Genomic DNA, 12,822 nt, shown 5'->3' on the forward strand with positions numbered 1-12,822 from the left:
TGGGGAGGATTTCTGGCCCCCCGCTCCCGTCCCCTCTAGTCGCTTTCTACGTCAAGCGTGGATATGAGTGGGATGTATTTCTTTCACCCCTTTACCCAGGGATAATATATATATTATATATATATATATTATATATATATATATTATATATATATATATTATATATATATATATATATTATATATATATATATATTATATATATATATATGTGTCGGAGGTGGAGGGAACGAGGAGAAGAGGGAGACCAAATGGAGGTGGAAAGATGGAGTGAAAAAGATTTTGTGTGATCAGGGCATGAACATGCAGGAGGGTGAAAGGAGGGCAAAGAATAGAGTGAATTGGAGCGATGTGGTTATACCGGGGTTGACGTGCTGTCAGTAGATTGAATCAAGGCATGTGTATGGGGGTGGGTTGGGCATTTCTTTTGTCTGTTTCCTTGCGCTACCTCGCAAACGCGGGAGGTCAGCGACAAAGCAAAAAAAAAAAATAAATATATAATATACACACACACACACACACACATACGCACATATACACACACACACATACATATATATACATATGAAAAATATACATAAGATATACATAAGTATACTTATGTAAGTAGGAGAGGATGGCCAGAGAGCGTTATTGGATTACGTGTTAATTGACAGGCGCGCGAAAGAGAGACTTTTGGATGTTAATGTGCTAAGAGGTGCAACTGGAGGGATGTTCCTGGTCATTATCTTGTGGAGGCTAAGGTGAGATTTTGTTATGGGTTTTCAGAAAAGAGAGGGATTGTTGGGGTGAAGAGGGTGGTGAGAGTAAGTGAGCTTGGGAAGGAGACTTGTGTGAGGAAGTACCAGGAGAGACTGAGTACAGAATGGAAAAAGGTGAGAAACAATGGCTTAGTAAGGAGAGTGGGGGTGGAACTGGGATGTATTTGGATTCAGTTGATGGATTGCGCAAAAGATGCTTGTGGCATGAGAAGAGTGGGAGGTGGGTTGATTAGAAAGGGTAGTGAGTGGTGGGATGAAGAAGTAAGAGTATTAGTGAAAGAGAAGAGAGAGGCATTTGGACGATTTTTGCAGGGAAAAAATGCAATTGAGTGGGAGATGTATAAAAGAAAGAGACAGGAGGTCAAGAGAAAGTGCAAGAGGTGAAAAAGAGGCAAATGAGAGTTGGGGTGAGAGAGTATCATTAAATTTTAGGGAGAATAAAAAGATGTTCTGGAGGGAGGTAAATAAAGTGCGTAAGACAAGGGAGCAAATGGGAACTTCAGTGATGGGGCGCAAATGGGGAGGTGATAACAAGTAGTGGTGAAGGGAGGAGATGGAGTGAGTATTTTGAAGGTTTGTTGAATGTGTTTGTTGATAGAAGTTGGCAGACATAGGGTGTTTTGGTCGAGTGGTGTGCAAAGTGAGAGGGTTAGGGAAAATGATTTGGTAAACAGAGAAGAGGTAGTAAAAGCTTTGCGGAAGATGAAAGCCGGCAAGGCAGCAGGTTTGGATGGTATTGCAGTGGAATTTATTAAAAAAGGAGGGTGACTGTATTAGTTGAACTGGTTTGGTTGGTTATTTAATGTATGTATGACTCATGGTGAGGTGCCTGAGGATTGGCAGAATGCGTGCATAGTGCCATTGTACAAAGGCAAAGGGATAAGAGTGAGTGCTCAAATACAGAGGTATAAGTTTGTTGAGTATTCCTGGGAAATTATATGGGAGGGTATTGATTGAGAGGGTGAAGGCATGTACAGAGCATCAGATTGGGGAAGAGCAGTGTGGTTTCAGAAGTGGTAGAGGATGGGTGGATCAGGTGTTTGCTTTGAAGAATGTATGTGAGAAATACTTAGAAAAGCAAATGGATTTGTATGTAGCATTTATGGATCTGGAGAAGGCATATGATAGAGTTGATAAGTGATGCTCTGTGGAAGGTATTAAGAATATATGGTGTGGGAGGCAAGTTGTTAGAAGCAGTGAAAAGTTTTTATAGAGGATGTAAGGCATGTGTATGTGTTGGAGATTGGAAAGTGATTGGTTCTTCAGTTGAATGTAGGTTTGCTGGCAGGGGTGTGTGATGTCTCCATGTTGTTTAATTTGTTTATGGATGGGGTTGTTAGGGAGGTGAATGCAAGAGTTTTGAAAGAGGGTGGAAGTAGAAGTCTCTTGGGGATGAGAGAGCTTGGGAAGTGAGTCAGTTGTTGTTCGATGATGATACAGCGATGGTGGCTGATTCATGTGAGAACCTGCAGAAGCTGGTGACTGAGTTTGGTAAAGTGTGTGAAAGAAGAAAGTTAAGAGTAAATGTGAATAAGAGCAAGGTTATTAGGTTCAGTAGGGTTGAGGGTCAAGTCAATTGGGAGGTGAGTTTGAATGGAGAAAAACTGGAGGAAGTGAAGTGTTTTAGATATCTGGGAGTGGATCTGGCAGCAGATGGAACCATGGAAGCGGAAGTGGATCATAGGGTGGGGGAGGGGGCGAAAATTATGGATAGCCTTGAAGAATGTGTGGAAGTCGAGATCATTATCTCGGAAAGCAAAAATGGGTATGTTTGAAGGAATAGTGGTTCCAACAATGTTTGTATGGTTGTGAGGCGTGGGCTATGGATAGAGTGGTGTGCTCAGAGAGGAAGGATGTCTTGTGCTGGATATGCGATGTTTGAGGACAATGTGTGATGTGAGGTGGTTTGAACGAGTAAGTAACGTAAGGGTAAGAGAGATATGTGGAATAAAAAGAGTGTGGTTGAGAGAGCAGAAAAGGGTGTATTGAAATGGTTTGAACATATGGAGAGAATGAGTGGGGGAAAGATTGACAAAGAGGATATATGTGTCGGAGGTGGAGGGAACGAGGAGAAGAGGGAGACCAAATGGAGGTGGAAAGATGGAGTGAAAAAGATTTTGTTGTGATCGGGGCCTGAACATGCAGGAGGGTGAAAGGAGGGCAAAGAATAGAGTGAATTGGAGCGATGTGGTTATACCGGGGTTGACGTGCTGTCAGTAGATTGAATCAAGGCATGTGAAGCGTCTGGGGTAAACAATGGAAAGCTGTGCAGGTATGTATATTTGCGTGTGTGGACGTATGTATATACATGTGTATGGGGGTGGGTTGGGCCATTTATTTCGTCTGTTTCCTTGCGCTACCTCGCAAACGCGGGAGACAGCGACAAAAAAAAAAAAAAAAAAAAAAAAAAAAAAAGGTAGTATATTTGAGGAAAGGATCTTGATGTTTTGGCTCAGAGTGAAACGAAGCTCAAGAGTAAAGGTGAAGAGTGGTTTGGGAATGTCCCTGTGAGTAAAGTCAGGGGTTGGTGAGAGGACAAGAGCAAAGGAAGGAGTAGCACTAATTCTGAGGCAGAAGTTGTGGAGTATGTGATAAAGTGTAGAAAGTAAAACTCAAGATTGAAATGGAGTTAAAAACTGAAGTGGATGGAGAGTGTTGGGTGATTATTGGTCCCATGCACCTGGTCATGAGAGGAAAGATCATGAGAGGCAAGTATTTTGGGAGCAGATGAGTGAGTGTGTTAGTAGAGTGTAGGATGGAAGAAAGGTGAGAGGAAAAGACATAAGGGGAGTGGGAGAGGAATGGGATGTATTTAGGGAAGCAGCGATGGCTTGCACAAAAGATGCTTGTGGCATGAGAAGAGTGGGAGGTGGGTTGATTAGAAAGGGTAGTGAGTGGTGGCATGAAGTAAAACTGTTAGTGAAAGAGAAGAGGTGTTTGGATGATTTTTGCAGGGAAGTAGTGTGAATGACTGGGAGATGAATAAAAGAAAGAGGTAGGAGGTCAAGAGAAAGGTGAGGTAGGAGGTCAAGAGAAAGGTGCAAGAGGTGAAAAAGAGGGCAATGAGAGTTGGGGTGAGAGAGTATCATTAAATTTTTTGAAGGGAAATATAAAAGAGGTTTTGGAAGGAGGGTAAAGTAACGTAAAGACATGAGAACAAATGGAATATCAGTGAAGGGGGCTTATGGGGAGGTTTATAAACAAGTAGTGGTGAAGGGAGGAGATGGAGTGAGTATTTTGAAGGTTTGCTGAATGTGTTTGATGACAGTGTGGAAGATTACTAAGGTGTTTGGGGCGTGGTGGATGTGTGAAGTGAGAGGGTCAGGAGGAGACTGGTTGGTAAACAGAGGACGCGGTAGTTGAAAAGCTTTGCAGAAGATGAAAACAGCATGGTGGTGGGTTAGTTTGGATGGAATTGCAGTGGAATTTATTAAAAAAAGGGTTGACTGTGTTGTTGACTGGTTGGTAAGGATATTCAATGTATGTATGGTTCACGGTGAAGTGCCTGAGGAATTGGTGGATAAATATGCATTGATATGCACAACTGTACACAAAGGGAAAGAGGTAAAGGTGAGTGTTCAAATTACAGAGGCATGACTTTGTTGAGTATTCCTGGGAAATTATATGGGAGGGTATTGATTGAGAGGGTCAAGGTATGTACGAGCATTCAGATTGGGGGAGGGAGCCAGTGTGGTTTTCAGAGGTGGTCCAGTATGTGTGGATCAGGTGTTTGCTATGAAGAATGTATGTGAGAAATACTGAGAAAAACAGGTGGATTTGCATGTTGCATTTTGTATCTGGAGGATGGCATTTATTGAGTGGATAGAGATGCTTTGTGGTAGGTATTAAGTGTATATGGTGTGAAAGCTAAGTTGCTGGAAGCAGTAAAAAGTTTCTATCATGGACGTAAGGCATGAGTAAGAGTAGGAAGGAAAAAAGTGATTGGTTCTCAGTGACGTCAGTTTGCGCGTTGGGGGGTGCGTGATGTCTTCAATGGCTGTTTAATTTGTTTATGGATGGGGTTGTTAGGGAGGTGAATGCACGAGTTTTGGAGAGAGGGGCAAGAATGCTTGTTCTGTTCTGAAGATTGAGGGGCTTGGGAAGTGAGTCAGTTGTTGTTTTCTGATGATACAGCACTGTGGCTGAATTGTGTGAGAAACTGCAGAAGTTGGTGACTGAGTTTGGTAAAGTGTGTGAAAGAAGAAAGTTGAGATTAAATGTGAATAAAAGCAAGGTTATTAGGTTCAGTAGGGTTGAGGGACAAGTTAATTGAGAGGTAAGTTTGAATAGAGAAAAACTGGAGATAGTGAAGTGTTTTAGAAATCCAAAAAGGGATTTAGCAGCGGATGGAACCATGGAAGCGGAAGTGGATCATAGGGTGGGGGAGGGGGCAAAAGGTTTCTGGGTGTATTTGAAGAATTGTGGAAGGTGAGTAATGTTATCTCGGAGAGCAAAAATGGGTATGTTTGAAGGAATAGTGGTTCCAACAATGTTATATAGTTGTGAAGCATGGGCTATAGATAGGGTATGTGCAGAGGAGGGTGGATTTGTTGGAATGAAAATGTTTTTAGCGTGACAATATGTGGTGTGAGGTGGTATGATCTAGTAAGTAATGAAAGGGTAAGAGAGATGTGTAGTAATAAAAAGCATGTGGTTGAGAGAGCAGAAAAGGGTGTATTGAAATGGTTTGAACATATGGAGAGAATGAGTGGGGGAAAGATTGACAAAGAGGATATATGTGTCAGAGATGGAGGGAACGAGAAGTGGGAGACTAAACTGGAGCTGGAAGGATGGAGTGAAAAAGATTTTGAGCGATTGGGGCCTGAACATACAGGAGGGTGAAAGGCGTGTAAAAAAAATAGAGTGAATCTGAACAATGTGGTATACTGGGGTTAACATGCTGTCAATGGATTGAACCAGGGTAATGTGAAGCATCTGGGTAAACCATTGAAAAGTTTTGTGGGGCCTGGATGTGGACAGGGGCATGGTTTTGGTGCATTACACAAGCAGCTACATAATGGATGTGAGCAATACTAATGCAAGCAATGCATTTCAAATCTTAAAGAACTCCCCTGACAACATATTCAAACTTTCATATAAAAAAACTATGGCCTATTTGTAATCCAAGTACTTACAGATATCTCCAATTACCCCTGGCTACAAAACAAAATTCCTAATATCGAGAAACTTGCCAATGTAATACCAATCCTAAAACTCCCTCAAATCATCCAACTCCCCTCCTAATACTTTCCATCATTCTATCCTCGGTTTCTGAACTCTGGAAAGCTAATCCACAACAAAATCAAACAAAACATTCCTACTCTCACCCACACAGCATGGCTTTAGACCCACTCTATCACTACACTGTATGCTGACCTCACACAACATATCTTAGATGGCCAACCACAACTTCAATCCTACACAATAATAATGGCAACAGATATCAACAAAGCATTTGACATTAACCCCCACATACCCTCACATTAAATGTACTTGACACCAACCCCCAATAACAATGGCAAAAAAATGGATGGCCACCATGCCAGTCACTCACAATGGCTTTTGCACTAAACCAATCATGAAATGGAGTTTCCAAAGGAACAGTTCTTTCTCTAACTCTCTTCCTACATGACTACTCATTACCTTAGGAAGACTTAACATGAAGGTGCTTTCACATACAGACCATCTCACAATCACATCACAACACTTTAATATCACAGTAGCTACATCAAAATTGCAGCACTATATAAATAATTGGAAAAATGACTCATCGCAAAACAGAATGTGTGCATATCCACAGAAGTCTTAGACCACTATCTTAACCCCAAACAGGTATTAGTCCAGTTCGCACCCTCCAGTCACCCTGAATGGACAATCTCTCCAAATGAACAAAGCATCAACCATTCTTGGCATCACATACTTCACACATGGCACTCACTTCCCACATCAATAACATCAACACAAAAGCAGGATGCAAACCAAGTGTCCTAAGAATACTAAAGGGCACCAGGGTTTGACAAGAAAAAGGAATACTCAACATCCTCTACAAACAATTCATCCATACTACTTTAAACAATGCCTCATGTGCCTGGTCTTCTACCCTCTCTAGAGCAAATATAAGAAAGCAACCACATAAAATAGTGCACTCAGAACAATCACCGACTGCCTAGCATCAAAACCAAAAGCACACAAAACCCTCACAATTAAACAAAGACCCTCCCAATACAGTCCCACATCATCATGCTCAGCACTCAACTCAATTCAACAACACAAGACCCCACCAACCCAAACCATCCTACAGCTAACCACCAACCATCAAACATTTTGATGCCTAGCATCAAAACCAAAAGCACACAAAACCCTCAAAATTAAACAAAGATCCTCCCAATACAGTCCCACATCATCATGCTCAGCACTCAACTCAATTCAACAACACAAGACCCCACCAACCCAAACCATCCTACAGCTAACCACCAACCATCAAACAGATATAAAAATCTTATCCCCTCCCTCCCTTACACTTCAGTAATCTCTATTCACAGATCCCCCCCCCCCATCCCTAACACCCTAACAATCATAATAATGAAATAATAAGTAACAAACATAATAATGACATGCATTTATGCTGAACTAACTTAACAAGCAGTAAACAAATGACCTCCCACCTAAGTCTTAAACTCCAACCCACCAAACATATGCACATCAATAAACATATTCCCCAGACAAACACAAGTCACACTCCTGTCTACACTTTGGACATCAACCATCACTACAACACTACGTATACTGTTTCAATATATCCCAAGACCCTTCATGCCCATAATGCAACTATCATTAAATAAAGACTACTCATGTGCCCAGCACTCTCTGCTAACAGATGCAACACAAAGACCTGTGGTCCAAAGTAGTGGACATGGCCAGCTTCTTGAGTGCTGCAGGACGCTCCTAAAGATATAGGAGACTCCTGGAGCAGGAATAAGTAAAAATTCAATTAAAACAAATATGCTCCAGTTCATAAGATTATAAGCACTAAATATTTTTAGTTCCACAAATCACAATGAATAAAGAAATAACCGGTACTCCTTAATGATAAACACATCTCTTTGACCCTGCTAATATAGGTGTAAATGATGCCATATTTGAAAAACATTTATTCCTAAATGTTCCAAGTACATTCTTGCATTTTCAGTGATATATGAAAACTTCATGCATTCTCCAGATAAAAGAGTTACAGAACATATTCAACCACAACCACAGGTGCTTAACAGTATTTCTTCCAACACTGACAACTACAAAACACTTCACTGAAAAACAATCACAACTTGAAATGTTAACTTTCTACAGACCCTTCATGTATGATTGCACGAGCCAAGTTATTTGAAAGAGCTCGTCTGATTTCTCTTTCCTTTTCTACAAATGCAAAGCTTGCTGCCTCACTTTCCAGAAGGCTTTCTCTGCCTCTGTGAAAGAAGTAACTTTTATTAAAATGCTATATTACACTTTCTGATTTTTTAGTGCACTCATCCTCCTCATCAACTAAATTAACATCTAACTATGCTCAGATCTACATATCAGTATCTCATTATGCTGTGAACAACCAAGCAAAATAGTATCCTCCTAATCTGAAAGGTATTGAATTTCATGAGGCAGAAGCTGTGAGCTCACACCTGCAAAGTAGCTCTTCTTATCCTTACTCTTTTTCTCTGGCTATAATGGTATTGTGATATGGTATTTCACTCAAACCTATATAACTCAGTTTTGATGCTCTAAGGCTACTGAAGTCTACTAAAGCATACTAAGCATAAACTTGAAAGATTTATTTTTGGAATGCTGCAATAATCAGAGAGCAACATTCACTGTTTACAGAGAGCAACATGCACTGTTTACTTAAGTCACAATGTTTTGGCAAATTCTGTTATAATCTAATCTTATTTGGTTAAAGTATTCACACTAGTAATCATACATAAACCATAAAAGCTGCTAGGCTGCACTTTTGATGAAGTGGATGAAAACAGTGCTAAGAAATCTAAATAAAATAGGGAGTGAGTGCAGTGGTAAATGAGGGGGGTATGCCATGGATCTTTAGTGTGAACGAAAATGGGAAAAAGCTTATTAAGTTGTGTACTGAAAATAGAACAGTGATCATTAATGCATGGTTTAAGAGAAACACCTATGTTATATTTATTTATTTTATTTTGCTTTGTCGCTGTCTCCTGCGTTAGCGAGGTAGCGCAAGGAAACAGACAAAAGAATGGCCCAACCCACCCACATACACATGTATATACATACACGTCCACACACGCAAATATACATACCTATACATCTCAAAGTACACATATATATAAACACACACAGACATATACATATATACGCATGTACATAATTCATACTTTCTGCCTTTATTTATTCCCATCGCCACCTTGCCACACATGGAATAACATCCCCCTCCCCCCTCATGTGTGTGAGGTAGCGCTAGGAAAAGACAACAAAGGCCCAATTCGTTCACACTCAGTCTCTAGCTGTCATGTAATAATGCACCAAAACCACAGCTCCCTTTCCACATCCAGGCCCCACAGAACTTTCCATGGTTTACCCCAGACGCTTCACATGCCCTGGTTCAATCCATTGACAGCACGTCGACCCCTGTATACCACATTGTTCCAATTCACTCTATTCCTTGCACGCCTTTCACCCTCCTGCATCCTGAGTTCAGGCCCCGATCACTCAAAATCTTTTTCACTCCATCTTTCCACCTCCAATTTGGTCTCCCATTTCTCCTCGTTCCCTCCACCTCTGACACATATATCCTCTTGGTCAATCTTTCCTCACTCATTCTCTCCTTTTGACCAAACCATTTCAAAACACCCTCTTCTGCTCTCTCAACCACACTCTTTTTATTTCCACACATCTCTCTTACCCTTACATTACTTACTTGATCAAACCACCTCACACCACATATTGTCCTCAAACACCTCATTTCCAGCATATCCACCCTCCTACACACAACTCTATCCATAGCCCACGCCTCGCAGCCATGCAACATTTTTGGAACCACTATTCCTTCAAACATACCAATTTTTGCTTTCCGAGATAATGTTCTCGACTTCCAAACATTCTTCAAGGCTGGATAATTGAGGGTGGGGGGTAGCCACTGCAATTATTGGACTGTTGTGAGCAAAAGTGTTGGGAGGGGCAGCATAACGAACATTTGATCATTTCTTGGTGCAGGAGTGAGTGACTGAAAGTTGGTTATGGGATTAGCAACTGAGTAGAATAAAGGAACAATGATAGCTTTCACCCAATCCTATGGCACAACCATCTGCTCCCATGCTAAATTACTTATAAAATGCATCCACTCTATCACACTTTTTCCTCCATAATTCATCATTTCAGCCATAATCCCAACTACACCAGAAGCCTTTCTTACTTTGAACCTCATTATTGCCCTTTTTACCTCCATTCTTGATATAGGCTCCTGCACTATCATATGATTTCTCTAGAAACATAAATGCCACATACAGATCACTCTCTTTAATAAAAATTTTCCACATTTTCTTCATAGCAATCACCTGGCATACACCATCTCTACCTTTTCTGAAATGATACTACACTTCCCCAGACATCAGATCTCTACAGAACACCACCCACTCAATCATCACTCTTCCCTGTACCTTACCAGGCATAAGCAACACAACTCTACAATAAAAAAAAATTCGTTTTTGTCCCTCTTGCCTTTGTAAATGCACACTATGCAAGCACTCAGCCAATCCTCAGACATCTGACTGTGGCACAAACACGTGGTGAGCAGCTACACTTTTTCTACCAAATGATATACCATAGCTCACTCCCTCCGCATGCCACCTCATTCCAAACACATCATATTTGCCTCCCTATCACCTAACACATTCAGCATTCTTTCAAAATACTCAATCCTACCTACATTAACCATCTCTGTCTGTTGACATGCTCCCACCTGCTCTCCTGAATGTCTTTCCGATTTCAATTATCAATTGGCTCTTGTTACCATCTCTTGACCTCTTGTCACCTCTTATTTTATACTCATCCCAATCACTCACATGCCTTTGCTCTTACCTGACCTTCCTCTTTCTACTGAGCACTACCATCTCTGATATGTCTAAATCTCACCTTTCACGTCATACATTTTACTTGCATATTTAAGAACTGATTCCCTGTACCCCTTCCACTACCTAAGTTTCAGTTACTCTCACCCTGTGCATCCTTCAATCAATCATTTCTGATATCTTCACTCACAGCTCACTCTTCCAAGCTGGCTCATATTCACTACATCTTTGATATGTATATCATTTCATTTTTAACCTAAACCCATCACAAACTTTCTTGCCTGTCTTCATCAAAAAATGACCCAACTTTCCATCTGCTGCTGTTCTCACCACATACAAATCAAACAACCTTACCCTTGCATTCCAATTAAACATCACATAATCTAATAATTACCCCAAAGGTATGGTAGAAAGAATTCTACCTCTGTATTCCCTTCATGTCATAGAAGGCAATAAAGAGAGCAGGACTACAGGGAGCTGGAAATTCCCCTTCTCGCATTCCAATTTCTAAGAGAAGAAACACAAGGAGCCAAGCAAGGAGTGCTCGTCCTCCTTGAAGGTTCAGGCTGGGGTGTCTAAATACGTGGATGTACCCAAGATAAGAAGAGAGGAGAAATAGGTAGTGTGTCTGTGGAAAGAAACCTGGATGTTCTGGCTATGAGTGAAACAAAGCTTAAGGGTAAAGGGGAAGAATAGTTTGGAAATGTCTTATGAGTAAAGTCATGGGATGGTGAGAGGACAAGAGCTAAGGATGGAATAGCACTACTCCTGAAGCAGGAGTTCTGGGAGTCTGAAAGAGCATGACGAAGTAAATTCTAGATTGAAGTGGGCAAAAAACAAAAGTGGACAGTAAGAGATTGGTGATTATTAGTACTTATGCACCAGTACATGAAAAGAAAGATCATGAGAGGCAAGTGTTTTGGGAGCAGCTGAGTGAGTGTGTCAGTAGTTTAGATGTAAGAGACCGGGTGTTAAAGATGGATGATTTAAATGCAAAGGAGAGTAGTGTGGCAGTTGATGGTATAACTGAGGGCATAGGGTATTCAGTATCATGAATGGAAATGGTGAGCAGCTTGTGGAGCTGAGTGCTGAAAAAGGACTGGTGATTGGGAATACCTGGTTTAAAAGGAGGGACATACAAAAGTATATGTATATGAGTAAGAAAGGTGGTAAGTGTCGTAGAAGGCGACTAAAGGGGACAGGAGCAGGGGGCTAAAAACCCTCTCCTCCTTGTATTTCAACTTTCTAAAAGGAGAAACAGAAGAAGGAGTCATGTGGGGAGTGCTCATCCTCCTTGAAGGCTCAGATTAGAGTGTTTAAATGTGTGTGAATGTAACCAAGATGAGAAAAAGGAGAGATAGGTAGTATATTTGGGTGATTTGAATGCAAAGGTGAGTAATGTGGCAGTTGAGGGAATAATTGGTATACATGGGGTGTTCAGTGTTGTAAATGGAAATGGTGAAGAGCTTGTAGATTTATGTGCTGAAAAAGGACTGATGATTGGGAATACCTGGTTTAAAAAGCGAGATATACATTTTTTTTTTTTTTTTGCTTTGTCGCTGTCTCCCGCATTTGCGAGGTAGCGCAAGGAAACAGACGAAAGAAATGGCCCAACCCACCCCCATACACATGTATATACATACGTCCACACACGCAAATATACATACCTACACAGCTTTCCATGGTTTACCCCAGACGCTTCACATGCCCTGATTCAATCCACTGACAGCACGTCAACCCCGGTATACCATATCGCTCCAATTCACTCTATTCCTTGCCCTCCTTTCACCCTCCTGCATGTTCAGGCCCCGATCACACAAAATCTTTTTCACTCCATCTTTCCACCTCCAATTTGGTCTCCCTCTTCTCCTCGTTCCCTCCACCTCCGACACATATATCCTCTTGGTCAACCTTTCCTCACTCATTCTCTCCATGTGCCCAAACCATTTCAAAACACCCTCTTCTGCTCTCTCAACCACG

At 41.2% G+C, this 12,822-nt stretch overlaps 1 protein-coding gene across 3 annotated transcripts in view; it reads right to left on the reverse strand.

The window, feature by feature from the left end:
- Nucleotides 1-7,896: 7,896 nt before the first annotated feature.
- Nup75 (nuclear pore complex protein Nup75) overlaps nt 7,897-12,822 on the reverse strand; it is a 95,572-nt gene continuing 90,646 nt past the window's right edge. For all 3 annotated transcript variants that reach the window (XM_071684316.1, XM_071684315.1, XM_071684317.1), the window contains exon 15: nt 7,897-8,220. In XM_071684316.1, coding sequence (XP_071540417.1) covers nt 8,091-8,220 — 130 coding nt within the window. In that variant the 3' untranslated portion in view covers nt 7,897-8,090. The remainder of the gene's footprint in view (nt 8,221-12,822) is intronic.

Source organism: Panulirus ornatus, chromosome 38 (genome assembly GCF_036320965.1).
Source record: "Panulirus ornatus isolate Po-2019 chromosome 38, ASM3632096v1, whole genome shotgun sequence".
Classification (NCBI taxonomy): Eukaryota; Metazoa; Arthropoda; class Malacostraca; order Decapoda; family Palinuridae; genus Panulirus; species Panulirus ornatus.